This window comes from Rattus rattus, chromosome X (assembly GCF_011064425.1).
Source record: "Rattus rattus isolate New Zealand chromosome X, Rrattus_CSIRO_v1, whole genome shotgun sequence".
Classification (NCBI taxonomy): domain Eukaryota; kingdom Metazoa; phylum Chordata; class Mammalia; order Rodentia; family Muridae; genus Rattus; species Rattus rattus.
This window is the reverse complement of record NC_046172.1, coordinates 67142906-67165244: the sequence shown is the minus strand read 5'-3', so window position 1 is coordinate 67165244 and position 22339 is coordinate 67142906. Positions and strand designations below refer to the sequence as shown.

General features: G+C 37.6%; 1 protein-coding gene across 1 annotated transcript in view; it reads left to right on the top strand.

The window, feature by feature from the left end:
• Positions 1-22339, top strand: part of Zdhhc15 (zinc finger DHHC-type palmitoyltransferase 15) — a 95332-nt gene that overhangs the window by 55052 nt on the left and 17941 nt on the right. The window contains exons 4-7 of the mRNA XM_032889412.1: positions 6332-6452; positions 19401-19470; positions 21092-21124; positions 21852-21972. Coding sequence (XP_032745303.1) covers positions 6332-6452; positions 19401-19470; positions 21092-21124; positions 21852-21972 — 345 coding nt within the window. The remainder of the gene's footprint in view (positions 1-6331; positions 6453-19400; positions 19471-21091; positions 21125-21851; positions 21973-22339) is intronic.

Below are 22339 nucleotides of genomic sequence, written 5' to 3'. Positions count from 1 at the left end.
TTCTAGGCATCTACGGTAATTCAAGCATTTGGGCTAATAGCCACTTATCAATGAGTGCATACCATGTGTGTTTTCTGTGATTGGGTTACCTCACTCAGGATGATATTTTCCAGTTCCAACCATTTGCCTATGAATTTCATAAAGTCTTTGTTTTTGATAGCTGAGTAATATTCCATTGTGTAGATGTACCACATTTTCTGTATCCATTCCTCTGTTGAAGGGCATCTGGGTTCTTTCCAGCTTCTGGTTATTATAAATAAGGCTGCTGGAAGCAGATACACCCATAGCCAACCATTAGGCAGAACTCAGGGAATCCCGTGGAAAAGGAGAAAGAAGGATTAGAGGAGTCAGAAGAATCAAGGACACCATGAGAACATAGCACATAGCCCAGAGTCCACAGAATCAATTAAGCAGGGCTCATAGGGGATCACAGGGACTAAAGCAACGATCATAGAACCTCTTTGGGCCTAACCTAGGGTTTCTGCATATATTTTATGATTGGGTATCTTGGTGCTCTTGTGGGACTCCTACAGGGGGAGTAGGGGTGTGTGACTCTTTTGCCTACTTTTGAGACTCTTTCCTCCTACTGGGTTGCCTTGTCCAGCTTCCATATGAGGGGATGGCCCTAGTCTTGCTGCAACCTGATATGCCATGCTCAGTTGATATCCCTGGGAGGGACCCTTTTCTGAAGGAGTAGTGTGGGGGGCACTGGGAAGAGAGGAGAGAGAGAAAACTGCATTCTGGATGAAATTTATGAGAAACATTACTTCTGCATGTTTAATAGTGTGTATGTAGAGTAAGTAGGTAGAAGATCAAAAGTAAATGAAGGATCTGCAAAGATATATATATAACAATCTACTCCCAAATAGCCGGATATACATTTTCACACTGCATATAGAACATTTTCCAATACAGACAATCCACTAGGCTACCAAAGAAGTTGATACAATTAAAATATGGAAACCATCTAAGTGCAGTGAAATAAAACTAGAAGTTAATACAATGAAGAAAGCTACAGATTCACAAGTGTGGGGAAATTAAGCATATTCTTTTATTAATTCTTAGAATATTCATATAATGTATTTTGATTGTATTCACCACTACCTCAACTGCTCCCAGATCCAACCCCATTCCCCACCCATCCAACCTTGTGGCCTCAGACTTCCTCATACTTTAAAAAAATCAAGTCCTTTGGGCTACCCATGTACTACTCTTTAGTGTTTGGCCATCTTTGGAAGGTGGTTGGCCTACCAGGGACTACACCCTTTTAAAGAAAAAAGTTGATTCTCTCTCCCAGAAGCTATCAATTGCCGGCATCTCCTCAGCTATAGACAGGACTTCTTTCCTCCTCCCCTTTCCAAGCTGGGATTTTGTCTGGCTTGAGTTTACCCAGTTTTGTGCATGGCCTCCACAAGAGCTCTGAGTTCATGTGTGTAATGGCCCCGTTGTGTATTTTAAAATGCTGCTTTCTGTAGGCATTTACCACCACTGTTATGATCTTTCTGCCCCCGTTTTCTTCAGTGATCCTTGTACCTTGAGAAAGGAGAGTGGAAAGTCAGTGTCCCATTTAGGGCTTAGAATTCTGTAGTTACTCATTCTCTACACCTTGATCAGTAAGCATACTCTGAACTAATGGATCAAATAGGAATTATCGGAAATTTTAAAAATACTTTGAGAGGGGCAAAAGTGAGATATGACATAATAAAAATTATAGGATGCAATCAAGCAGTGCTCACAGGAAAATTTATAGTTGTAAACACAATTAAAGGAAGAACTATCTCAAATAATCTATTTTGATGTTTTAGAGAACTGTATAATGAAGAGTGACCTAAATTTGAAGGTAAAATAAATGACAGCAGGTAAATCAACCAAACAGTAAGACAATCAGCCAAAGCATAAAAGACAGTGTTCAATTCAAACAACTGTTGTGTCCAGTGTGCAGAATACAAAAAGAATTCTTATAATTCAACAACTAAAGATAACCCAGTTGTGAAATGCAGAAAGATCCTAAATCAACATTTTTTCTCCAAAGAATATATATAATTGTTTGTTAAGGACACGAAAAATTCGTGAGCCTCACTACCAATTTAAAGAGATGCAAATCTAGACACCAAAACCACCAAGAAGGAAAACAATAAATGAATGAATGAATAAAAAATATCAAATATCGGCAAGAATGTGAAGTATTCACAATTCATTCAGATTTGACTGGGAATGTAGACTGGTAAATATGCTATGCAAAATAGCTATGCTTTTCCTCATAAGGTTAAATATGAAGTTGCCATGTGACCCAAATGTTTCATTCATAGTTATATACTCAAAATAATGAAAAGGAGATATTCAAATAAATACATATGCACAAATTTTTATTGCAGCACTATTCACCATAGCCAAAAGATAGAAACGACTCAATTATTTGTCAGTGCCAGTGGAAAAAGAGTCTGAGGAAGTATTATATTTCTGCATTGTATATACCAGAATATATACCACACACCAGAATGTCTTCATCCATAAAAGATAATGCAGTACTGACAGATGATACAACATAGGTGAACCTTGAAATGTGGCCATTGAAAGACACAAACACCAAAGGCCGTACTGTTCGGAAGGCAGATTCAGACAGAAACCTATACAGCAGATATTGGTTGCAGTCTGCCTAGACAGAAGAGAAGAAAGAAGGGCAGGTAATAAAATAGAGGGTTTTCTCTCTGGTAATGACCTGTTTCAGAACTAAGTCGTTTTGTTTGCACCACAGTATGAGTGTGCTAAATGCCACTGAATTTGTGAACTGTAACATGTACCTCATAAAATAAAATACCGTCTTATCTTAATATAAATTAAGTAGCCCCTTCATATTATGTATGAAAGCTTCTAGGTCAGTACAAAGGCTAAGTGGTTAGAAATTCTGTAGACCTAAACCTGACGCCTGACGCAATAATGTTAGTTTTTAATCAAGTGCTGCAAATATCTAATGCTTATGATTATATCTTTCATTTTTTATGTTTATCTTTAATCTCTTTTTTTACAGTCCAGTCATTATCCCCCCTCCTGGTCCACCCTCTGATAGTTCCTGATCCTACTCTTCCTTGCCTCTGTCTACAAAAGGATGTCCTCACTTCCCCCATCCCACCCCACCCCTTGCCAGACCACCCCACTCCCTGGGGTTTCAAGTCTCTCGAGGGTTAGGCATATCTTCTCTCACTGAGTCCAGACCATGCAGTCCTCCACTATATATGTGACTGGGGCCTCTGGCTAGCTGGTGTATGCTGCCTGGTTGGTGGCTCAGTGTCTGAGAGATCTCAGGGGTACAGGTTAGTTGAGACTGCTTGTCTTCTTATGGGGTTGTTCTCCTCAGATTATTCCAGCCTTTCCCTAATTCAACCACAGGGTCCACTTCAGTCCACTGGTTGGGTGTAAATATCTACATCTGTCAGTCAGTTGCTTATTGGGCCTCTCAGAGGACGGCCATGCTACGCTCATGTCTGTAAGTACACCATAGCATCAGTAATAGTCAGGCCTTGGAGCCTCCCCTTGAGATGGATTCCAAGTTGGACCTGTCACTGGACCTCCTTTCCCTTGGTCTCTTCTCCATTTTGTCCCTGCAGTTCTTTTAGACAGGAACAATTCTGGGTCAGAGTTTTTGACTGTGGGAGGACAACCTCATCCCTCCACTTGATGCCCTGTTTTTCCACAAGAGGCGGGCTCTACAAGTTCCCTCTCCCCACTGTTGGGGATTTCATCTAATGCTCCTCCCTTTGAGTCCTGAAAGTCTCTTACCTCCCAGGTCTCTGTCACATTGTAGAGGGTGCTCCCACCTCCCACCCCCCAAGGTTGCATATTTACATGCATTCTGCTGGCCCTCATGGCTTCCCCCAGTACCTGATTATGTTCCCCTTTTAATGACTACACCTTTATCGTTTTCAATTTGTAAAAATGGAGAGTTCTTTGGGTCTACTTAATGGCCACAATATTAATTTCTCTAACACAACATTCCAATCTGTCACCTGTTGTCTCATCCAAAAATGCATTTATTAGCTCCCTGCTTTATAATCTATAGTAAGACTTAGATAGTGCCAGAAATGTGCTATCTGTGCCAGCCCTCTTGTTCAAATCTATTTGTTGAATGTCCACAAAGTATTTGTCACATCTAAATAGAAATAACTCTGCCTGTGCCCTTCAAATAGTGTGCAGACCCATGAGAAAGTTACATTCACAAGGAGGCCTCAAAGATTAGTCTTTAGCACTGTCATGAGGTGCTACTTTGATTTATCAAAATTTAAATGAAAATCTAAAACTTTTGGGATTTTCGTTAGTATCATTGTACTTATAAATAAAACAAAACAACCAGGTTTTTCTGTATCAGTTTACAGTATTTACTTATTATATCCTTATTGGATGTATCTACCTAGTATACATCAGAACTCAGGGCTAATAATTAAATGGTTATAAATGTACCATATTTATTATGACAACCTCAAATATCTTGTATGCCTTTCCATATATTCTCGGGAGGACATTTAATTCTTACTCTGATTGAGACTGGCATGATACAACAAAACATACCATGGATAGAGTTCCATTTTTAATTTACTTTTTATTTTTAACATTTATTTGTGTGTGTGTGAGTATATGTGTGTGTGCATGCGTGCATGCATGTGTGTGTGTGTGTGTGAGAGAGAGAGAAAGAGAGAGAGAGAGAGAGAGAGAGAGAGAGAGAGAGAGAGAGAGACTTCATAGCTGCACAGCCTAATCTCAGCATTCTTGTACATGTACATGTCTTTTGGTATATTTACACTTAGGTTCAGCCACATATATTTATTTGTCTTGGCTAATATAACTAGGAGTGGGATTGCTAGGTCATACCACTGATATGCATGTAGCTTTAGATAGTACTTAAGTTATCCAAACTGGACAATAAATCCATACTCTCACCAAGTCCTTCTGTCCTTCAAAATGCACCATAAAAGAACCAAAACAAAAGGTACATATTGTTACAAAAATATTCAACAAGTGTAGAATCTGTAATATATAAAAGGTTGTCACAGTTCAGCCTAAAAAGACAATATCATATTTTTCTCAATTTTGTTAACTGCTTAAGAATTTCATACAATTTTGATCATATTCACCCCTCCTATAGGTTCCTCCTAATGGTTCCTCCTAGAACCATTATCCTTGGCCTACCTGTCTACCCACTCAGGTCCTCTTTTTTCTTTAAACCCATCAAATGTAGTTTGTGTTATTCATATATTCTTAGATGTGTGGCTTCACTGAAGCATAGCCAACCCACCAGAGACTTCATCCTGGAAGGAAACTAACTAAAAACCTAATTATTATGGTGGACAAAAGGCTCGAATATGTATTTCAAGAGTATACCCCAAATGTCCCAATGAAGTCATGAAAGGTGTCATTATTAGGAGTAGCTATAAATGTACTAAGTAAAGCATAATAAGGTATTGTGTATTAAGAGTTTAATTCAAATGACTGGTAATATCAAATAGATTTAAATGATTAATTAGAATTCTAAATAATACTTTGAGTTACTTGTTAGTACCCAACAATTCTACTCCAATCTTCTGAAATCAGTATCATTTCTTTTATTTTACGGAGAGAAAGTTCAGATCAAGAATGCCTAATTCCTGAAAGTTATTTTCTATTTTAAGTCCATGAGAAAGCTCACACCAGAAATTCCCACCATAGAGCCTTTCTTTTTCCATCTGTCTACTCTTTTGTGTAGACTTAGGAAAAGTTTTCAAATCTATATTGCCTTAATTAGGTTACCTTAGGCAATATTATCAAAATGTAGCATTAAATTGACAAAAAGTCCTGTATCAGCTATTGAGGATATCCAAAATTCCACTCATTTGCAAAATTATAATATTCAGACAATGTCACAAGCCATCCAGCTTCTCTGAGTGTTATCCGCATTATGAACCTATAAAAATGTAATTGGCACTCAACAAACCTGACTGCTCATTGAGGGGATCCTGGCAGCAATGTGTTAGACGCCTGTGTATACCATCATACATGGTATAATGGAATGGAAAAATTACAAGTTTTGGAGTTAGATGAAGTACATTGGGGAGCAGCTTTGCTACTTATAAGTTGATTGAATACAACCATGGACAAGGTCTTAATCTGTCTAAAATGTTATTTTTTTTTTAATTTAAAGAAGAATGTCACCTATCTCATGTAACACTTAGCCAAAAAAATGTCTAAGACAAACTGATATTTGAAATGCAAGGGCAGATAATACTTTCGTTTAGGTAGTTATGGTTGTTTTCAATGCTTTCTGGGAACCTGAAAAAGTAAACATTACCCATTCTGTTTCCAGTTCCACTTGTCCTATACAGACAAGGAGCGCTATAAAAATGAAGAGAGACCTGAGGTCCAGAAGCAGATGCTTGTGGATATGGCCAAGAAGCTACCAGTGTACACAAGAACCGGGAATGGAGGTCAGTTCATCATCTCTGCCAGGGAGTCAGTTAGCAGGAATGTAAGGAACACCGAGTCATGTGAGTTGTCAGACTACCGTCCTTTTCCTCTCACCTTCTCAAAACTACATTTCATTATACAAATTCTCACATGCCTCTTGGGAAATTTGTAAATAACTGTAATATCAGTGGTTCTACCACTACCATTTTATTATTCTGTTTTATCACATTCCTTCCAATAGCTTCAACCCTCGTCTGTTTTCCATTGGATCATCTTATTTTTCTGATGCATTTTAAAACAAATAGGAAACACCAGTACATATCCGCCTAAATATGTATTCGTTTATGAATAAATTTGCATATGAAAATATGCAAATATCTTAAGTATACAATTCAACATGTTTTGAAAAATATACACACCTGTAATCAAAGCTGCTAAAAAATTACAATCACTCCAAGAAGGTTCTGCCATGCCTCTACCCAGTCAATCCCCATGTACACACATGACTATTATGCTGATAGTTTTCCCATTGTGATTAGCTTTGCCTGCTCTAGAATTTTGTATAAGCAAAAACATGAAATATACACCCATGTGTTTTGTTTCTTTTAGCCAGCAAAATATTTGTGACACTTACTCATCTTGTTGTGTATTTAATTCCTTGTATTACTAAGTAGGATTACATTGTATGAATATAACAGCTTGTTTATCTACTCAGTGGCTGATACAAATTTGGTTTGTTTCCAATGCTTAGCTAGTATGAATCAGCCTGCTATAAACATCCTTGCAGTAATAAGCAAAGGAAAATGTATCTTCATTAATGTGGTTGAATATCCTTTGTGAGGCTTTATACTTGGGTTTGTTTCATTTGCATGAATGGAACAGTATGTGCACAGACAGTTCTCCAGCTTTAAAAGTAAAAGCTTTGAAAACAAAGGTTCTTTGCTGCATCCTGCCTTGGAAATAGTGCTGTCAGACTCAGGGTCAGGTCTTCACCAATTGTTTACTCAGGAGATATCAGTTAAGATGCACTTTGATATTTGAGAAAATTTTAATTAGACATTAAAGATTTATTGTTAATTTTGTTAGAGAGATAATGCCTTGCACTTAGTATTTTTAAAAATATTCATATGCACTAAAATATCTATGGCTGTTTCAATATTTACTTTAAACAGATCCAGTGAGAGGCACAGAATAAAGAAAAAATGGCACATTATTGAACTTGCTGGATCAGGATAATGATACATGAGGTTCATTTCTTAGCCCTATTCCAGCGGCTATTTGGAAATGGTGATGATTAATTTTGATTGTCAGCTTGATTGAATTAGGAAAAACATAGAATGGAGTGTGGTGATGAGGCAGGTGACTCTCTGTGACTTTGAGGCTACCCAGATCTACAGACCAAAGCTTAAGTCCAAGTGGATCAAAGACCTCCACATAAAACCTGATACACTCAGACTAATAGAAGAAAAAGTGGGGAAGAGCCTTGAAAACATGGGCACTGGAGAAAATTTCCTGAACAGAACACCAATGGCTTATGCTCTAAGATCAAGAATGGACAAATGGGATCTCATAAAACTGCAAAGCTTCTGTAAGGCAAAGGACACTGTCATTAGGACAAAACGGCAACCAACAGATTGGGAAAAGATCTTTACCAATCCTACATCTGATAGAGGGATAATATCCAAAATATACAAAGAACTCAAGAAGTTAGACTCCAGAGAGCCAAATAACCCTATTAAAATGGGACACAGAGCTGAAAAAAGAATTCTCAGCTGAGGAATATCAAATGGCTGAGAAGTACCTAAAGAAATGTTCAACGTCCTTAGTCATCATGGAAATGCAAATCAAAACATCCCTGGGATTCTACCTCACACCAGTCAGAATGGCTAAGATCAAAAACTCAGGGGACAGTAGATGCTGGCGAGGATGTGGAGAAATTCTACTTTCAAAAGAGCTTAATAAAGTTTGAGCAGAGACTGAAGGAATGGCCATTCATAGCCTGCCCCCATCTGGGGATCCAGCACATATATATATATATATATATATATATATATATATATATATATACACACACACACACACACACACACACACACACACACACACACACACACACACAGTCACCAAACCTAGACATATTGATGAAGCCAAGAAGTGCATGCTGACAGGAGCCTGATATAGCTGTCTCCTGAGAGGCTCAGCCAGAGCCTGACAAATACAGAGGCGGATGCTAGCAGTAAACCACTGAACTGAGAATTGGGTCCTCACTGGAGGAGTTAGAGAAATGATTGAAGGAGCTGAAGGGGTTTGCAACCCCATAAGAACAACAATACCAACCAACCAGAGTTCCCAGGGACTAAACCACCATCCAAAGAGTACACGTGGAAAGACCCATGGCTCCAGCTGCATATGTAGCAGAGGATGGCCTTGTTGGGCACCAATGGGAGAAGAGGCCCTTGGTCCTGACAAGGCTGGACTTCCCCCCAACCCCCAGTGTAAGGGAATGTCAGGGCAAGAAGGGGTGGGCGGTTGGGGAGAGGGAATGCCCTCATAGAAGAAGGGGAAGGGGGATAGGTTAGGGGGCTTATGGAATAACATTTGAAGTATAAATAAAATATCTAATAAAAATGCAATTGAAAAAAGTGAATAATATGCCTGAGACCCTAGTCCAAGCAATAGGAATACCGAATTAGACAGGCCAGATCTTTTACGGAGTAGATATTCTTTTTTTTCCTAAATTACATCATTTCATCATTTTTGCTTATTTCATTCCTCCCTCCAACCCTTCTCATGCAACCCCTTGCTTTCTCTCTTGTTCATGACTTCTATTTGTTTAATTGTTGTGAATATATATTCCTAAATATGTAAATTGAGGCAGCTCGTTCTGTATAATGATGCGTGTATGTATCCGATTTTAGGGCTCGGTACTTGGAGAACAAGTTGGCATCTTCTTCTCTCGAGATGACTATTTCTTCTGTCCTCAGTATTCCATAAATGCTTGAAGTTCTTTGTCCAGGGTTGAGGCCCCATGAAGTCTTCCCCTTCCATGTTAGCATAGTAGCTATTTGTGCGAAAGGGTCCGGGGTACCTGGAAGAGAATGGGGACAAGAGACACGAAGAAGGACACCAAGACAAGAGTCAAAACAGTATCTTTGTTTGGGTTTTGTTTAAGTAGCCATGTTGATGAGAGTTCATGAACATAACTGCCCTGGCATTCCTAAGAAACAGTCTCACAGCAGACTTCCGTTTCCTCTTTATTCCCTTGCCACCTCTTCTGTGATGTTCCCTGAGTCTTAGGTGTAGACCTTGTAGATGTATCAGTTGGGACTGGACTCCACATCTCTGCATTCTGATTAATTGTGGTTTTCTGTCATGGTCTCTGTCTCTTATACAGAGAAATTTTATCAATGAAGATTGAGAACTACCCATATCTGTGGATATAAGAATAAATATTTATGCTGGGTGGTGGTGGCTCATGCGTGTAATCCTAGCACTCAGGAGACAGAGGCAGGCAAATCTCTGTGACTTCAAGGTCAGGCTGGGTCTACAAAACCTGGGCCTCCAGGACAGCCAGAGCTGTTACACAGAGAAACCCTTTCCTGGAAAACAAGCAAAAAGAAAGAAGGAAGGAAGGGAGGGAGGGAGGGAGGAAGGAAGGAAGGAAGGGAGGAAGGAAGGGAGGAAGGAAGGAAGGAAGGAAGGAAGGAAGGAAGGAAGGAAGGAAATTATTTAGAATGTAATTCGGGTCTGTGCTGGTTTAGTAAATGGGGAAGTTCGTAGGTTCCCTTTCATGATCCACGACCTCACTAGTCCTGAAGTCTAGTACCAGGCATTCTTTCCCTCTTGTTGAGTAGGCGTTTAGTCTAATAAGAGAGCCGTTGGTTACTGCAAAAGTGTGCACGCCACTCCTGCAGCCTTAGAGCTCTCCTTATTGTAGTTTATAGACATCACAGTTCGGGTTGCTGGTTGCTTCCCTCCCTTGGAAAGCTGGAAAGCTGCTTTTCAGGCAGGAAGCTCCAAACCTGTCCAACAATCACAAGAGGGCTTCTTATGCCTAGCATTGAGGTTTTTATTGGATAGTATATGGCTCTTAGGATACATTATATAGTCAGGTGGGAAATTTAAATATACATATACGTGTGTGTGTGTGTGTGTGTGTGTGTGTGTGTGTGTGTGTGTGTGTGTGTGTGTTAGATAGATCATTCTTCTTTATGGCTTTTTCAAACATCCTGTTATTTTACCCTCTTTCCTCTCCTTCTGAATTGATCTCCCTCACTACTCTGCAATTAATCCTCCCACTTTGCTATTTCCCTTCAAATCATTTGTACCCTTCTATTCTCTCTCTACATTCTACCCCCATGTCCCTTTTAACTGTCCTGCCTTCTGTGATTACTCCATGTTATATATTCACAGAGATTGGGATGTAGGAACCACAGATGAGAGAGAACTGTGTTATTACTTCCTTTAATGCAACATTTACTAGGTCCATTCATTTACCTGCAGATTTTGTGATCTTATTTTTCTTTACAGCTAAATAGTAGTGTTACATTGGGTGTAGGCACCGTATCTCCATTACCCATTCATCAGTTGAAGACCATGTACAGTGTTTCCGTTTCCTAGCTACTGTGAACACAACAGCAGTGAACATGGCTGTAAAAGTATCTGTGGAGCAGGATGTGAAGTCCTGTGAGGAAAGGCAAAGGGGTCATATGGGTCATGTGATTTATTTTTCGTCTTTTAAATGTTCTCCATACTGACAAATGGAGTCTTATTCAAGAAGTCCTTACCTAGGTATGCATCATACTTCCTAAGTTTTCTTCTAGAAGTTTCAGTGTTTCCAGTTTCATGTTTATGTCCTCGAACCATTTGGAATTAGTTTTTGTGCAAGGTGATAGATATGTGTTTAATTTCATTCTTCTACACATAGAAGGCTTTCCCTCAATATTTCTTGATGCTGTCTTTTCTTCAGTTCATGTTTTGTGGATCTTTGTCAAATATGAGATAGTTCAAGTTATGCATACTCGTGTTTGGGTCTTTCATGTAGTTCTATGTGCCTATATGTCTGGTTTTGTGTCTGTAACGTTGTTTTTATTAATGTATCTCTGTACTGCATCTCTTCTCTCAGAATGCTAATCTCTCCAGTACTCTTCCTTTTGCAGAGGTTTGTTTTGGCTCCCCGTGGTTCCATGTGAATTTTAGGATAGTTTTCCCTATTTCTATGAAGAATATGATGGAAGGTTTTGATTGGGATTGCGTTGAATCTGTAAATGGCTTTTGGTAGAATAGTCAGTTTCAAAATCTTATTCCTAACAATCCATGAGCATAAGGTATATTTCTATTTTACAGTATCTTTCTCTACCTCATCAGAAATTTAACATTTTAATTGTAGAGGTCATTCACTCCATTGGTTAAGTTTCTTCCTACAGATTGTAATTTTCTTTGAGGCTATTATGAATGGGAGTGTGCCCATGACATCATTCTTTGTGTGTTTGTTGGCCATGTATAGGAAAGCTATTGACTTTTGTAAATTGATTCTGTATCCTTCCATATTGCTGAATTGGTTTATTAATTCTAGAAATTTTCTGGTAAGATTTTGAGGCGCTCTAAATTGTAGTATCATGTCTTCTGCAAATAGGGACAATTTGACTTACATTCCTTTAATTTTTTTCTCTTACCATCTTTCTCCAGCTAGTGCTTCAAGCACAATATTGAAAAGGAATGGGAATATCCCTGACTCATTCCTCCCTTCAGTGGTGGGATTGCTTCAAAATTAGATTTATGTTGGCTGTGGGGTTCTCATATGTAGCTTTTATTATCTGTTGTACGCTCCCTTTCATCCTGCCCTTTCTAGGACTTTTGTCATGAAAACACATTGTTCTCTGTCAAAGATGTCTTCTGCATCTATTGGAATGATAATATGACTTTTGTTTTTAAGTCCATTGATACGTTCATCACATTTATTGACTTTTGTGTTGTACCATACCTTTATCTGTGGGATGAATTTGTCTGTGTGGGTAATCCTTCTGTTGTTTGTTTCTCTGAATTCTGTTTGAAAACATCTTTAGTCATGATTTTTGAATCTACATTCACCAACAAATTTGACCTGTGGATTTCTTTTTGGTTGATATGTTTTTGCTTGGTTTTGGCATTATACTAATACTGGCTTCCTAAAAGGTGTTTCCTTCTATTTCTATTTTTTGAATAATTAAAAAAATATTGGCTATATAGATTTTCTTTGAAATCCTGGTATAATTTTGCTGTGAATCCATTTGGGTCTGAACCTTTTTATTTTTTTTAAGTCAGAAGGCTTTCTATTACTGTGTCAGTCTCCTTCTTTATTACAGATGTGCTTATGTTGTTCATTCCTTCTTAGTTTAATTTTGGTTGTTAGGATTAATCTAGAAATTCATCCCTTTCTATGAGATTTTCCAACTTACTGGAGTACAGGTTTTTAAAGTATTCCCTTATAATATCGTGAATTGATTAATGTATGTTGTAATATTTCCCTGTTTGTTTCTAATCTGGGTCATCTTGTTCTTCCTTCTGGTTAGTTGAGCCAAGGGTCTCACAATCTTATCTTCTCAAAGAACCAGCTCTTAGATACATTGTTTCTTGGTAAACGTTGGTTTGGTTTGGTTTGCTTTGTTTTGTTTTGGTTTATTTCACTGATTTCTGTTCTGACTTTTTTTTTTTTTTTTTTTTGCTCGGTGAGACCTGGTTTAAACTTAATTTGTTCTAGTTTTCTCAAATGTGTGAAGTGCATCAGGAAGCTTTTTCTTTGTGCTATTTTTTTTAGTTTTTAATTGGGGTTTAATTTTATTTTTATGAAGATTTTTCAATAGTAGCACTTAAAGCTCCACGTTTCCCTTATAGGGTTACCTTTACAGTTTTTCAGAGGTTTTTGTATTGTGTTTTCATTTTCATTTAGTTCCAAGAATTTTTTCATTGACCACTTATTCAGTAATGAGTTGTTTAATATCCATGAGTTTATATATTTACTAAAAATTTGTTTGCTGTCTATTTTAAGTTTATTGTATTATGGTCAAATTAGATATGCCAAGTTATTTCAGTCTTTCTGGATTTTTTCAGCTTTGTTTCATGTTTCCTGATGCAGTCTGTTTTAGAGAGGTTTCCATGGGCTCCTGAATAAATGTATATCCTCTGGTATTTGTGTGGATAGCTAATAAGTCCATTTCAGGGATGTTGTCAACTAATTCTGATGTTTCTCTGTTCAGTTTTTGTCCAGATGACATGTCTGTTGGAAAAAGTGGGGTTTTGAAATCACCTAGAATTAATGAAGTGATGTTAGCCTGTATCTTTAATTTTAGTAGTATGCATTTTATGAAATTAGGTATAACAATTTTTGGATATGCATTTAGGATAGTAATATCTTATTGTTTCATTGTTCTCTTCATTAAAATGAGATGCTCTTTTTTATCGCTTCTGATTACTTTTAGTTGGAACTCTCTTTTGTCACATATTAAGAACACAGTGCTTGCTTGCTTGCTTGATTCCTGGTCCCATTTGATTGAAGCAAATTTTCTCCATCCTTTCCCACTACACTGATGCCTATCTTTGCAGCTAAGATGAGTTTCTCGTAAACCACAGGAAGATGGATTTTGTCTCTTGATCCATGTAGCCAGCGTGTGTGTTTTGATCGGAGAATTGAGGACATTGATATGTAAAGTTTTTGTTGAAGGTTGTGTGTTGATTACAGTCATTGTGGTTTGTTTCTTTGTTGTTGTTGTTTGTGTTCTCCAGTGGTGTTTCAGTAATTACAGCTTTATTTGTTTTCTTTCCACAGCCTCTTGGCTGTGTTTATTCTTCAGCTGAAGTAGAACTTGCTATATTTTATTATATTTTAGAGTTGATCTGCCAGATATAAAATTTTAGGTGTTTATGTCATGGGAAGTTTTCCTTTTTCCTTCAACTACGACAGATTTTTCTTGGTACAGTAGTCTAGGTTGACACTCATGGTCCTTTAAAACTTGGAATGCATTGCTCCAGGCATTTCTGGCTTTCAGAGTTTCCGTGGAGAAACTAGCTATTGTTCTGATGAGTTTTCCTTTATATGTGACTTGTGTCTTTTCTCTTGCAGCTTTTGATAATCTTTCTTTGTTCTATATGCTTAATGTTTTGACTATGATATGCTATGGGGGTATTTTTCCTGGTCTTAAAGTTTGATGTTGCATGTGCTTCTTGTATCTATATGGGTATGTTTTTCCTTAGTTTGGGCAATTTCCCCATTATGACCATAAGATCCTTCTATGCCATTGATGTGAAATTCTTCTTCCTCATCTATTCTAGAGGGTTACAACATTTGCGGGGGGTCAGATGGACTCACCTGACTAGACAGGTCCTGGCCAAAGCCTAGAGGTTGGGGTTGTCACAAGTCAGATTGACCATGGTAGACTATGGCACCAAGCTGTATTTGGTAACGGGTGGTATACAACGATGGACCAGGTAGACTCACCTGGGTAGACACTGGTGCAAGATGTCAGGGACTGGTGGGCAGAGACATTGGTTGGCTGTAAAAATTCTTATTAAAGCTAGGTAGGAAAGTATGTAATTTATGGAGTAGTATAGAAAATATGATAAAAAAAAGATATGAACTAGATGTACATATGGTAAATTGTACCCAGAGATATATTTTGTTTAATTTTTAACGTGTCTTATTATTCTTTTTATTACCAAGATAAAATAATTGTTCATATTTATAGGGCACAATGTGGCAGTTGAAATGAGTGTATTGTGTGCAATATTAAATCAGATTAATTAACATTTTCATTTCCTAAAGTTATCATTTTTTTGAGCATTTGAACTTTTCAGTTCCTTTCTTCACATTCTTTATAAAATACATAATAAATTACAGTAACTTTCTTATGCTGTAAGACATTAGAACTTTTCTCTCCTATTATAACTATATTTTGATAACCATTATACAACCTTCTCATGGTTTGAAGAAGACGTTCCCTACAGTCTTGTGTATTTGAATACTTGGTCCCAGTTGTGCTATTTAGAGAGGATTAAGACGGGGTTGGGGATTTAGCTCAGTGGTAGAGCACTTGCCTAGCAAGCGCGAGGCCCTGGGTTCAGTCCCCAGCCCCGGAAAAAAAAAAAAAAAGAAAAAAAAAAAGAGAGGATTAAGAGATGTATCCTTCTTGGAGGAAGTAGGTCACTGGGGCAGACCTTGAGAGCTTAAAGACTCACACTATTTCAAGTTTGTTTTCTCTGCTTCATGCTAGTGGCTCAAGATATATGCCTTTGTTCCACCATCATGGACTCTAACCTTCTGGAATCCTAAGCTCCCCTAAAAAACCTCTTCAGTTAGTTGCCTTTATCATAATGTTTTATCTCAGCAATAGAAAAGTAACTGTGCACTCTCTGTATCACTGCAATTTACAACTCTTCTTGACTTCTAGTGACTAGTAGTCTATATTCTTCATCTATGAACCATTTCTTGCTTCCACCTAGAGACAAGACTATGTAGTATTTGACCTCCCCAATCTTCAACCTTAATGTAGGTTCTCTGCTTGTACATTAATAAATTTACCCAGAACTAGTTGTATGTTCTTTCCAATATTGTCCTATATCCTTAATATCTGTTCCCATACATTTCCTTTGGAATTGTGTGTTCATGTTACAAAACTCAAGTAGTTCTTTTCAAATGCATTCTACATCCACACCCATGCTCTGTACCTCACATTTATGTATACGCTGATGCTTTGGTCTAATTGGAGATCTAGAGTCAAAGAAAAGCGAGTTCTGAGGAGAATCAGCATTGTATTGTATGGTGGTCACAGTGTCCTGGTGCATCCCTGTAGTCAAGGATGGAGAAGCAAATGCCACTGATAATGAAGAGGCGGCTTCCACTGCAATGTGGGAGGCGTCTACCTCTGGCACAGAATATTGATCAGAATTTAGGAGTGCAATATCCCTGACTTCACCAGGTCTTCATATAGAATCCTACTCTTTCATAGACAGGACCCCACTTTAGCAGTAAACACCCTACAAGACCAAGAGTTCAACTTGCATTGCAAATTAAGTAGTTCCAAGGTGAAATTCTGTATTTGATTTTCACTAATCCCTGTTCTGTGCCTGTAGAAGATAAGCAGCTCCTTCAGGAGGGCACAGAAGCCTTGAGGTCATTTATGCATTGAGCAGGAAATCTGACCCCATGTCTCAGTCTTTTCTTTCACTACTTTTCTGGTGTTGTTAGGAACAACAAGTCAACCTCGTTAGTTTTCTTAAAATATATATATATATATATATATATATATATATACACAGTCACCCAGCTCTTTGCTTTTTGTAGTGACTGATAGCATTTACTGATGAAACTGTAGATGTCTGCACTGCCAGACCAGTACCCTCCACAATACTGAAATGTAGTAATTAGTTTAACTTAATCCAATCAAATTTTAAAAGCTTAATTTGAATAATATAAGCAACCCAATTTCAGAAAGTCAAATAAGACAATTTCAGAAAATAATTTTTAAATTTTTATTTCTAGAATCACGTGCAGTACCAAAATCTATATTACTTATGTTATTTGGAAGAAAGAACACCAGTAGATTAGATTAGATAAAAAATGACTAGATGATAGATAGATAGATAGATAGATAGATAGATAGATAGATAACTTATTATAAGAATTTAGTTCCAGCCACTAGCAAAGTTTGAAAAGTCTCACACATATGAAAGCTGCAGTCCCTGAAACGGTGGTGGTATAGCTCCAGTTTGAGCTAAAAGGCCTAAGCATGAGGAAACCAAGAGAGTACATTCTTAGGCAAATCCAAACACTTCAGAACCAGAAAAGTGATGGTGCAATTTTCAGTTCAAATCTGAAGACCGGAAGAAAACTGAGCCCCAACTGCTTAGTTTCAGAGCAGCAAAGCACTAATATCCTAGCTCATGCAGTCACGTGAAGAGTGGACTCTCCCTTTCTTTGCCTTTTTGTTCTAGTCAAACCTTCTTCAGATTGAATGTAACCAACCTGTGCGGCAGACGATTATCTGCTTTTCTGAGTATACTCATTTAAAGGCTACTTTCCTCTGGAACCACCCTCATAGCGGACAGATATAAACCCATCCAAATATGCCCTATTGTTCATGTCTCTGGTGATGGGATAAAACACTAACCAAATGCTACTTGGAGAAGAAAGGGACTATGTTATCTTACATAGTAGGTAGCACTCCATCACTTAGGGAGTCAAGGCAGGATCACAGATACGGGAATGCCCAGTTGTCTTCCTTCTCTCCTCTGCTGCTAGAACTGAACAAAAGCAACTTGGCGATGAAGGGGTTGATTTCATCTTACACGCCAAATAACATTCCACCAACAAGGGAAATTATGCTTACTGCATTGCTCTCCATGGCTTGCTCAGCTAACCTTTCTTTTTTACCCAGAATCAACTGCCCAAGCATGGCACCATCCACAGATATCTAGACCCTCACACATCCATCATCAATCAAGAAAATACTTCACAGACACACCCACAGCCAATCAGAATTCCTCAGTTCAGGTTCTCTTCCCAGTTGATTCCAGTTTGTATCAAGCTGACAGAAAGTGAACAGCACACCAATTAAGTTGACACATAAAATCAATCATCAAGCCATTCAAAGAGCACAGAGATACTCACTAAAGGCATAAATTGTAAAGGCCAGGAGACAGGCAAATGTTGCCATTTTGCAAGGGTAGAAAGGTAGCCAATGTCACCAAAGCATGGAGAATGGAGAGTGGTACAAAGTATGCTTGAAAAGTGAGGCAGAGGCCACAAACTATGGTACAGATTTGGATTTTATTCTTAATGTGTTGGAAATTAACTGAATGTCAAAGGGATAATAATATCATTTGAATTACTTTTTAACAAATCATCTAGAAACTCAGAGTATTAAGTCCTGTAATGGAAGCAACAATGAAGGGCTAATGATCAATTACAGAACTATTATAGGTATATAGTGAGAAATGATAAGCTTTCTCTTCCCGTCTTGCCCGTCCCCCATACATACACACAAACACTCAGGAGTAGGCATGAACTCGAGACTGCTGAATTTGCAGCCTATTGTGTTAAATCATTTGTATGTGCCGAATGCATACTTTAAATGAAACTGCTATATTTCTCAGATTATCTGTGCCTTTAGGTTTTAGGATATAATAATAGCATTATACAGTTATACATAGCAATACTCTTATCAGTAAATGAGAAGAAGAGAATAATAAATGCCTTTAATTGGGAAAGAAAGGGAGGAGGAAGAGGATTCATGTCTGTGTGTGTGTGTGTGTGTGTGTGTCTGTTTGTCTCTGTGTCTGTGTGTGTGTGTGTGTGTGTATGTATGTATGTATGTATGTATGTATGTATGTATGTATGTATGTATATCCAAGACTAAGAAGTCAGGAAAACAACTCAATTGTACAGGTTAGAGACCTGCTATCCCTTTACCTTAATTATGACACTTGATATGGTACACTTTTCTATTTCTTTATTCTGTAAGGGGGAATTAAACAGGTATTCTAGACAGAATGTCTCTTCCCATCTTCAAATTGTTATCCTGAAAAACCATTCTTTATCATATTGTAGGAATTGTATCTATCTTATGCAATATAACCCCTGGAGATAGGAGATAAATTCTTACTTTCAGAGAGAAAAGTTGGAATAAACAGACTAAATGAATTCCCTAATCACTGAAATACTTGGTAGTACTTAGTTTATAATACAAAATGTTGTGGTCAGTTATCCAAATGTGAAACACTTCCTCTTTCTTTCATCCCTTAAAGGTGTTTTTAAGACTGATCCATCACAAAAAATTACCTACCACAATCTTCTAAGTTATTACCTTATGCTTGGCAGCTTGAAATACGTTTGACCATTTGTAGTCACTGTGTAACAAAATCTATCCACAAACTAGTAAAGTGTAGGATCTTATAGTGACCCTGAACTCATACTAACCACTTTCCATTTCCTATAGCTGTACGGTTCTGTGACCGGTGTCATCTAATCAAGCCAGACCGCTGCCATCACTGTTCTGTCTGTGCCATGTAAGTGACAACTATACTTTCCCTGAGCTGATGCTGGCCACTGATGGTTGCCTTGACAACAAAATGACTGATCCTGACATGTAACCATGCCTAGAGAAGAGCATTTCTTTTGAGGCATAATGAACACATGCCAAACACTCTCACAGAGGTGATAATCATTCTAGACTAAAGATAGAAAACTAATACTGCAGTTTCAAAAGGAAGCTTTCATTTTACATTATTTCAGATTTATAGATTTCTTCTGAAGAGAATTCTCCTATGTCCCACACCTACTTTTCCCTATTATTAATATCTTCCATTAGTATGACACATTTGTAAAATTAATAAGCCAATATTGAGACATTGCTTTTCATTATATTCTATTGTAATATAGCTTAATTATGAAAAATGAAATGTTCTGTTAGTGAACTTGTATGTAATTTATAGCTTAATCCATTCACGCCTATACTATGTAAATACCCTTGTCCAGATGTTATTCTGTATGTGTGTGAGTACATCTGTTGGATGCTTTATATAGAACTTTAAGTGGGATATACTTTTTTGATATCTTAAATTTCCCCATAATATTATTTTTCTGTTCCAATATTTCATCCAGCATACCACATTACATTAATAAGTCATATCTCTGTAGCTCCTCTAATCCATGTCATTTTCTCAGACTTTTCCTTGGTTTTCATAATGCTGACAGTTTTGGGGATTAAAAATCACATGTGTTATAAATTTTTCCTTAGTTGAAATTTGTTTGCTCTTTTCTCATGATCATTATGATGGGGTGATGTGATTTGTGCAGGAAGACCACAGAGATAAAGTACTATTCTTTACATGGTATCAAGGTTACATATAAATGTGACTTTTGACTTCATTGTTAATACTGAACATTTCTCTCACCTGATGTGTGCCAGATGCTTCCAGTGTAAAATTATTCTGTCCCCCTCTCGTTTCTGACCTGCGTTCGTTGCATGGAAGTCACCATAGATAGTTCCCACTAACATAATAGGATTCCTCTCCTTGAAAGTGAATATCTGCATAAATTATTTAGAATGCATCTGTGTAAAGATGTGCCTCTCTGCTCCACTTACTTGTTCATTCAGTCGTTTGAATCAATACAGAAGCATAGATAGTTACTTTCTATTTTATGTTATTAACCAAAATTGTATTTGATTTTGTCTCTCAAATTGTTCCAGGTTTATAAAATCCCATTTTTGCGTATAATCTTCAAGCCTTTGTTCTTGAGTGCCTAGTCCACTATTTCTCTTACTCTTTGATTCCAATGCAGGCCTACGTTTCCCTTGCCCTAGTATTAAACTAAGTAAACAAAGCTAAAAGGGGCATCTTGAACTTCTTCACTATATCAATAGTCTGCAGTGCCCTGTCCCTTTTAAGCTTGCACTTCTAGAGTTGCAATTTGCTGCAAGCCATATAATCCAAGAGTGGTTTCCTGTGATTTGGTCATCCTGTGAGTAATTGAGGAGGCAGTCATTTTAAAGTTACCATGGTAGAAGTTTGTGGATAGTTTTCTCAGAACTATGTAAAAATATTGCTGAAATCTTGAGTTTAGTTTTGAGGTACTTCTTCATTTTCATAGACATGTTTATAACACCATATTTTGTCCCCTTTGCAGGTGTGTTTTAAAAATGGACCATCATTGCCCGTGGTATGTACTTCTGATTCATTTCTAGCCTCTAAAAGGGTCAAAGTTGTTCAGTATACCCACTTTCCTAATCTGAATTGCAATGTGGCTACTTTTGCTGCTATAATTCACTGTACTTTGTACTTATGTGAGATGGGGAGCAGGAGAGGAGTAACATTTTAACCCAAGGCTTAAAATACTCTTAAAGGTATGGTAGTGAATTCCTGAGGTCACAAAGCTTCTGTCCATTAACTTGAGCAATTGAGCACAATAGTGAAATACGGCACAAGCATTTCTCTTCTTCAACAGTATGCAATTCGTTTCTGGTTTTCGATGACTTTTCAAAATGTTACAGTTTAAGTTCAGCAATTCTTCTATAAAAGTTGTGTTTCTGACAAATCAAATCTGGAATTAGCTAATTGCAAAGAGCACATGTCAAAGTGTAGCTACTGAGACTTGACCATGTTTTTACCAATGAAAATCCAGGTTCAGTTAGGTGTTTCAGGAGCCATTCTAAAGTGATGACATTGTTCAGGGGACTCTGTGCCCGTAAATAAAAAGAGAAATGAGTGAGATATGAACTTGTTTCTCCTGTCTGTTTACATTAAGGGACTTCTATCTCAGTTGGCTTTCTCCACAACACATAACGAAGCAGCAGGAGTCATGTGCTTCCTTCGGTTAGTCCACTTAAGCATCGCTGTGTTCTCAATCAATAGGTCTTGATTTCACATTAGTTTTCTTCTCCTTTTAGGGTTAATAACTGCATTGGATTTTCCAACTACAAATTCTTCCTTCAGTTCTTAGCTTATTCCGTTCTCTACTGCCTGTACATTGCTACAACAGTCTTCAGCTACTTCATCAAATACTGGAGAGTAAGTTGTGAAAATCCCTGATTGGTTCCCCCCACCCCCGTCAAGGTAAACGCATACATGGTCTTTATAAATGTAACACTCTCCACATATATCCTTTGCATTTTGAAATAATGAAGCCACCAGCAGGCAAGGCAGTAAAAAGGAGTTTTCTATATTGCACTTGAAAAAACTACTGAGTAAGGATTTCAGTTAAATAATTCTGTATTAACCGTGTGGGAGCGTAACCTCTCTGCTGACCCACTCTTTAAAAGGTATGTCTATGGTTGAGTTTTAAAGACTTTTTTTTTACCAGTTGTATATTTGGAAAAAATGTTGAAACTAATTCCAAATCACTAGTTTCTTTTTTGTTTGTTTTTTGAGACAGGGT